The sequence below is a fragment of the Myiozetetes cayanensis genome, unplaced genomic scaffold (assembly GCF_022539395.1).
Source record: "Myiozetetes cayanensis isolate MyiCay16 unplaced genomic scaffold, myiCay2020 scf340, whole genome shotgun sequence".
NCBI classification, from domain to species: Eukaryota; Metazoa; Chordata; class Aves; order Passeriformes; family Tyrannidae; genus Myiozetetes; species Myiozetetes cayanensis.
In genome coordinates, this window is record NW_026087567.1 from 41,870 (window position 1) to 49,564 (window position 7,695).

At 64.1% G+C, this 7,695-nt stretch overlaps 1 protein-coding gene across 1 annotated transcript; it reads left to right on the forward strand.

The window, feature by feature from the left end:
- Positions 1-1,310: 1,310 nt before the first annotated feature.
- PRKCSH (protein kinase C substrate 80K-H) lies at positions 1,311-5,529 on the forward strand (the record flags this gene model as incomplete). Its single annotated transcript, XM_050327781.1, has 4 exons — positions 1,311-1,357; positions 3,181-3,298; positions 4,901-4,926; positions 5,427-5,529. Coding segments are annotated over exons 1-4 (294 nt in total), but the record flags the coding sequence as incomplete, so codon positions are not given.
- Between the last annotated feature and the right edge of the window lie 2,166 nt (positions 5,530-7,695).

Below are 7,695 nucleotides of genomic sequence, written 5' to 3' on the forward strand. Positions count from 1 at the left end.
GGGGGGCTCTGGGTGGGTCTGGGGTCGTTGGAGGGGTGGGGTCAATGGAGTTGGGGGTTGCTGAGAGGGTCTGGGGCTCCAGGGGGTCAGGATTGGGACCCCCAGAGGACTGGGAAGGTCCCCAGGGGGACTTGGGAGGAGATTTGGGGGAGTCCTGGAGAGGCTTGGGGGAAGTTGGGGGTCCTGAGGGGTTCTTGGGGGCTCTGGGGGGGCTCTGGAGGGTCTGGGGGTCATTTGGGGTCTGGGGTCACTGGGGGTCTGGGGGTCGCTGGGGACCCCCAGAGGCAGGACGGGAAGGTCCCCAGGGGAGGTTTGGGAGCCCTGAGAGGCTTGCAGGGGGTTTCCGGGGAGTTTCTGGGGTGTCTGGGGGGCTCTGGGGGCTCTGGGGCCTGGGGTCATTGGGGTCGTTGGGGGTCTGGGGGGTCACTGGGGTCTGGGGTTGTTGGGGTCAGGGGGTCATTGGGGGTCAGGGGGTCTGCTGGGACCCCTCTAGAGGGATGGGAAGGTCCCCAGGAGGAGGTTTGGGGGTCCCTGTGGGTTTTGGGGGTCCCTGGGGGTTTTGGGGTCCCTGGGGGTTTGGGGGTTCCCTGTGGGTTTTGGGGTCCCTGGGGGTTTTTGGGGGTTTTGGGGAATTTGGGGTCCCTGGGGTTTTGGGGTCCCTGGGGTTTTGGGGTTGCCTGGGGGTTTTGGGGTCCTGGGGGCTTTGGGGTTGCCTGGGGGTTTTGGGGGTTTTTGGGGGTTTGGGGTCCCTGCGGGTTTTGGGGTCCCTGGGGGTTTTGGGGCTTGGGGGTTTGGGGTCCCCTGGGGTTTTGGGGTTGCCTGGGGGTTTTGGGGTTGCCTGGGGGTTTTGGGGGTTTTTGGGGGTTTGGGGGTCCCTGGGTGGGTTTTGGGGTCCCTGGGGGTTTTGGGGGTTTTGGGGGCTTGGGGTCCTCGGGGTTTTGGGGTTGCCTGGGGGTTTTGGGGTCCCTGGGGGTTTTGGGGTCCCTGGGGGTTTTGGGGTCCCTGGGGGGTGGGGCTTTGGGGTCCCTGGGGGGTCTTGGGGTCCCTGGGGGAGTTTTGGGGGTCCCTGGGGGAGTTTTGGGGGTCCCTGGGGTTTTGGGGTCCCTTGGGGGCTTTGGGGTTCCTGGGGGTTTTGGGGGTCCCTGGGGGATTTTTTGGGGGAATTTGGGGGTCCCTGGGGTTTGGGGGAATTTGGGTGGTCCCTGGGTGGTTTTGGGGTCCCTGGGGGATTTGGGGGAATTTGGGGGTCCCTGGGGGTGGTTGGGTCCCCCAGGTCTTGAGCTCCCCCGCCTGCCCCCCAGATTGCTGCGATGGCACCGACGCAGTGGGACAGGGCCGGCTGTGAGAACACCTGCAGGTGAACTGGGGAACTGGCACTGGGAGTGGACGGGCAATGGGAGGGATTGGGGGCACTGGAGGGACTGGGAGGATTGGGGGCACTGGGAGGGATTGGGGCACTGGGAGGCACTGGGAGGGGATTGGGGGTTGCTGGGAGAGATTGGGGGGCACTGGGAGTAACTGGGACTGACTGGTACAGACTGGGGATAATTGGGACTGACTGGGGGTGACTGGGATGGACTGGGGGTGACTGGGAAAGACTGGGGGTAACTGGGACTGACTGGGGGTAACTGGTACAGGCTGGGAATGACTGGGATGGACTGGGGGTGACTGGGACTGACTGGGGATAAGTGGGGTGACTGGGGTAACTGGCAATCGGACTGGGGATGGACTGGGATGGACTGGGGGTGTCTGAGGGGGTGTCCCTGATATTTTGGGGTGCCCCCCCTGATATTTTGGGGTGTCCCCAGGGAGTGTGGCCGGCGGGAGCTGGGGAGGGACTGGGGTTGATTGGGGATAGCTGGGGGTGACTGGTACAGACTGGGGGTAACTGGTACAGACTGGGGATGGACTGGGATGCACTGGGGGGCACTGGGGGTGTCTCTGGGTGCTCCCCCTGATTTTGGGGTGTCCCCAGGGAGCGGGGCTGACTGGAGCTGGGGAGGGACTGGGATTGATTGGGGGTGACTGGGATGGACTGGGGGTAACTGGTACAGACTGGGGGTCACTGGTACAGACTGGGGGTCACTGGTACAGACTAGGGGTCACTGGTACAGACTGGGATGCACTGGGGGTGTCTCTGGGTGCTCCCCCTGTATTTTGGGGTCCCCCCAGGGAGCGAGGCCGGCGGGAGCTGGGGAGGGACTGGGACTGACTGGGGATAACTGGGGATAACTGGAGGTGACTGGGGGTAACTGCTACAGACTGGGGGTGACTGGGATGGACTGGGGGTGTCTCTGGGTGCCCCCCCTGATATTTTGGGGTGTCCCCAGGGAGCGGGGCCGGCGGGAGCTGGGGAGGGACTGGGATTGATTGGGGTTGATTGGGGATAACTGGGGTTGATTGGAGGTGACTGGGGGACTGGGTGGCACTGGGGTGTCCCTGATACTCTGGGGTGCCCCCTGATATTTTGGGGTGCCCCCAGGGAGCGAGGCCGGCGGGAGCTGGGGAGGGACTGGGATGGACTGGGGGTGACTGAGATTGATGGGAGGTGACTGGGACTGACTGGTGATAACTGGTACAGACTGGGGATGCACGGGGGGACACTGGGGGTGTCTCTGGGTGCCCCCCCTATATTTTGGGGTGCCCTCCCTGATTTTGGGGTGCCCCCAGGGAGCGTGGCCGGCGGGAGCTGGGGAGGGACTGGGATTGATTGGGGATAACTGGAGGTGACTGGTGGTAACTGGTACAGACTGGGGGTGTCTGAGGGGGGTGTCCCTGATTTTTGGGGTGCCCCCCCTGATATTTTGGGGTGTCCCTGATATTTTGGGGTGCCCCCAGGGAGCGGGGCCGGCGGGAGCTGGGGAGGGACTGGGATTGATTGGGGATAACTGGGGGTGACTGGGACTGACTGGAGGTCACTGGTACAGACTGGGGGTGTCTCTGGGTGCTCCCCCTGATATTTTGGGGTGTCCCTGATATTTTGGGGTGTCTCAGGGAGCGGGGCCGGCGGGAGCTGGGGAGGGACTGGGATTGACTGGAGGTGACTGATACAGACTGGGGGTGACTGGTACAGACTGGGGTGACTGGGATGCACTGGGGGTGTCTCTGGGTGCCCCCCCTGATATTTTGGGGTGTCCCTGATATTTTGGGGTGCCCCCCGTGATTTTGGGGTGTCCCCAGGGAGCGTGGCCGGCGGGAGCGCGAGGCCAGGCAGCGTTTGGCCGCCCTGGCGCGCGAGGGCTTCGCCCTCCGGCAGAGGCTGATCCAGGAAGCGGCCGAGGGGAGACGGGACAAGCAGGTGGGGAATTTGGGGGGTCCCTTGGGGGTTTGGGGGTCTCAGAGGGGTTTGGGGGGTCTGAGGGGGTCCCTGAGTGATCTTGGAGGGGTTTTGGGGGATTTTGGGGGTCCCCTGGGGGGATACTGAGGGTTCCAGGGGGTCCATCCAGGAGGCGGCTGAGGGGAAACGGGACAAGCAGGTGGGGAATTTGGGGGGTCCCAGAGGAGTCTGGGGGTCTGGGGGTCCCAGAGGGCTTTGGGAGAGTCCTGAGGGGTTTTGGAGGTGTTTGGGAGGATTTTGGGGTCCCCTGGGGGAATATTGGGGGTCCATCCAGGAGGCGGCCAAGGGGAAACGGGACAAGCAGGTGGGGAATTTGGGGGATCCCTCAGGGGTCTGGGGTCCCTCAGGGGTCTGGGGGTCCCTGAGGGGGTTTGGGAGAGTCCTGGAGGGGCTTTGGGGGTGTTTGGGGATTTTGGGGTCCCAGGGGTACATCCAGGAGGCGGCCGAGGGGAAACGGGACAAGCAGGTGGGGAATTTGGGGTCCTGAGGGTCTGGGGTCCCTGAGGGGGTCTGGGGGTCCTGAGGGGTTTGGGGAGTCCCTGAGGGGTTGGGGGCTTGGGGGATTTTGGGGTCCCCTGGGGGATGTGGGGTTTGTCCAGGAGGCGGCCGAGGGAAACAGGACAAGCAGGTGGGGAATTTGGGGGTCTGGGGGGTCCCTGAGGGGTTTGGGGGTCTGGGGGTCCTAGAGGGGTTTGGGAGAGTCCTGGAGAGCTTGGGGGATTTTGGGGGATTTTGGGGTTCCCAGGGGTCCGTCCAGGAGGCGGCCGAGGGGAAACGGGACAAGCAGGTGGGGAATTTGGGGATCCTCAGGGGTCTGGGGGTCCCTGAGGGGTTTGGGGGTCTGGGGGTCCCAGAGGGGTTTGGGGAGAGTCCTGGAGGAGTTTGGGGGATTTTGGGGGTCCCCAGGGGTCCGCGCCAGGAGGCGGCCGAGGGAAGCAGGACAAGCAGGTGGGGAATGTGGGGGATCCCTCAGGGGTCTGGGGGTCCCTCAGGGGTCTGGGGGTCCCTGAGGGGTTTGGGAGAGTCCTGGGGGCTTTGGGGTGTTTGGGGGATTTTGGGGGTCCCCAGGGGTACATCCAGGAGGCGGCCGAGGGAAACGGGACAAGCAGGTGGGGAATTTGGGGGGTCCATGAGGGTCTGGGGGTCCCTGAGGGTCGGGGGTCCCTGAGGGGTTTGGGGGAGTCCCTGAGGGGGTTGGGGGGTTTGGGAGATTTTGGGGTCCCCTGGGGGATATTGGGGTTCGTCCAGGAGGCGGCCGAGGGGAACGGGACAAGCAGGTGGGGAATTTGGGGGTCCTCGGGGGTTTGGGAGAGTCCTGGAGGGGTTTGGGGGATTTTGGGGTCCCTGGGTGATTTGGGGGGCTCTGGGGGTTAATTAGGATGGTAATTTTGGGTGTGTGCCCCAGGCCCGGCTGGGGGCTGCAGGAATCCCAAAAGGAGCTGGAGCAGCGCGTGGGTCCCTCCGGGCTGGGGGCTCTGGGGTCCCTGGGTGATTTGGGGGCTCTGGGGGTCTGTGGGTTAATTTTGGGGTCTGTGGGTTAATTTTGGGGTGTGTGCCCCCCAGGCCCGGCTGGGGGGGCTGCAGGAATCCCAAAAAGAGCTGGAGCAGCGCGTGGGGTCCCTCCGGGCTGGGGGGGCTCTGGGGGGTCCCTGGGTGATTTGGGGGCTCTGGGGGTCTGTGGGTTAATTTTGGGGTCTGTGGGTTAATTTTGGGTGTGTGCCCCCAGGCCCGGCTGGGGGCTGCAGGAATCCCAAAGGAGCTGGAGCAGCGTAGGGGTCCCTCCGGGCTGGGGGCTCTGGGTGATTTGGGGGTCCCTGGGTGATTTGGGTGGTCCCTGGGTGATATGGGGGGCTCTGGGGGTCCCTGGGTGATCGGGGGTCCATAGATTAATTTTGAGGGTCTGTGCCCCCCAGGCCCGGCTGGGTGCTGCAGGAATCCCAAAAGGAGCTGGAGCAGCGCGTGGGGTCCCTCCGGGCTGGGAGTGATTTGGGGGGTCTCTGGGTGATCTGGGGGGCTCTGAGTGATTTGGGGGGTCTGTGGGTTAATTCTGGGGTGTGTGCCCCCAGGCCCGGCTGGGGGCTGCAGGAATCCGTCAGGAGCTGGAGCAGCGCGTGGGGTCCCTCCGGGCGGCCAAGGAGGCGGCGGAAGGGCCCGAACGGGCGGCCAAGGCCGAGCACCGCAGGAAATGGGGAGTAAGGGGATTTTGGGGGTCTGGGGGCATGGGGGGACTTTGGGGGGCTGGGGGCTTGGGGGCTTAGGGGAGCCTGAGGGATTGGGGGTCTAGGGGTTTTGGGGTCTGGGGCGGGGTTGGGGGTTCCAAGGGGGATCTGAATGGGTGGTGAGGGGGAGCATTGCAGGAAATGGGGGGCAAGGGGGGAATTTTGGGAGGGCCTGGGGGGCTTAGGGGGCTTTGGGGGCTCGGGGGTTTGGGGGCTTGGGGGAATCTGGGGGAGCTTGGGGGGTCTGGGGGAATTTGGGATCTGGGGGAATTTGGGGTCTGGGGGGAATTTGAGATCTGGGGGTCCCGGGGATCTGAATGGGTGGGGAGGGGGAGCATCACAGGAAATGGGGGGGCTTTGGGGGATTTTGGGGCTTTGGGGGTCTGGGGGGACTTGAGGGATCTGGGGGCTTTGGGGAGCCTGGAGGATTGGGGATTTGGATGGGAGAATTTGGGATCTGGGGGGTCCTCGGGGATCTGAATGGGTGGGGAGGGGAGCATCCCAGAAATGGGGGTGGGGAGATTTTGGGGGCCTGAGGGGCTTTGGGGGTCTGGGGGTCTTGGGGAGCCTGGAGGGATTGGGGATTTGGGGGGAATTTGGGGTCTGGGGGAATTTGGGATTTGGGGGAATTTGGGATCTGGGGGGTCCCGGGGATCTGAATGGGTGGGGAGGAGCATCACAGGAATTGGGGGGGCAAGGGGGGATTTTGGGAGGCCTGGGGGGCTTTGGGGGGGTCTGGGGGCTTGGGGGATCTGGGGGGCTTTGGGGAGTCTTGAGGTACAGGGAGGTTTTGGGGTCTGGGGGGGTTTTGGGGTTCCTGAGGGGGGGAATCTGAATGGGTGGTGAGGGGGGAGCCCCCCAGGTTTTGGGGTCTGGGTGGGTTTTTTTGGGGGGTCTGGGTGGATTTTTTTGGGGTCTGGGTGTGATTCTGGGGGTCCCCAGACAGCTGTGGGTGTGCCAGGGGTCCCCTCATGCCCTAGGGTGTCCCTGAGCCCCCAGACTCAGGATGCACCCCCAAGTGAGGTTTGGGGTCCCGTGAGGTGCCAATCATTGGGGTTTTTGGGGTCTGGGTGGATTTTTGGGGTCTGGGTGGATTTTTGGGGGGTCTGGGTGTGTTCTGGGGGTCCCCAGACAGGTGTGGGTGTGCCAGGGGGTCCCTCATCCCCTAGGGGTGTCCCTGAGCCCCCCCAAATTCAGATTCCCCAAGTGAGGTTTGGGGGTCCCCGTAGGTGCCAATCGTTGGGTTTTTTTGGTGTTAGGGTGGGTTTTTTGGGGTCTGGGTGGATTTTTGGGGGTCTGGGTGGATTTTGGGGGTCCCCAGACAGCTGTGGGTGTGCCAGGGGGTCCCCTGTGTTTGGGGGGTGTCCCTGGGCCCCCCCAGACCGGGCTGTGTCCCCCTAATTGATGGTTTTGGGGGTCCCCATAGGTGCCAATCATTGGGGTTTTTGGGGGTCTGGGTGGATTTTTTGGGGTCTGGGTGGATTTTTGGGGGGTCTGGGTGGATTTTGGGGGTCCCCAGACAGCTGTGGGTGTGCCAGGGGGTGTCCTGTGTTTGGGGGGTGTCCCTGGGCCCCCCCAAATTCGGAGTCCCCCCTCTTGGTGGGTTTGGGGGTCCCCCAAACCCGGGGTCCCCGTAGGTGCCAATCTTTGGGGTTTTTGGGGTCTGGGTGGATTTTGGGGGTCTGGGTGTATTTTGGGGTCCCCAGACAGCTGTGGGTGTGCCAGGGGGTCCCCTGTGTTTGGGGGGTGTCCCTGAGCCCCCCCAGACCGGGCTGTGCCCCCCCCCAGGAGAGGTTTGGGGGTCCCCATAGGTGCCAATCATTGGGGTTTTTTTGGGGTCTGGGTGGATTTTTGGGGGGTCTGGGTGTATTTTGGGGGTCCCCAGACAGCTGTGGGTGTGCCAGGGGGTCCCCTGTGTTTGGGGGGTGTCCCTGAGCCCCCCCAAATTCAAGAGTCACCCCCCCCAAGTGAGGTTTGGGGATCCCCATAGGTGCCAATCATTGGGGTTTTTTGGGGTCTGGGTGGGTTTTTTTGGGGTCTGGGTGGATTTTTGGGGGGTCTGGGTGGATTTTTGGGGGGTCTGGGTGGATTTTGGGGGTCCCCAGACAGCTGTGGGTGTGCCAGGGGTCCCTCATCCCC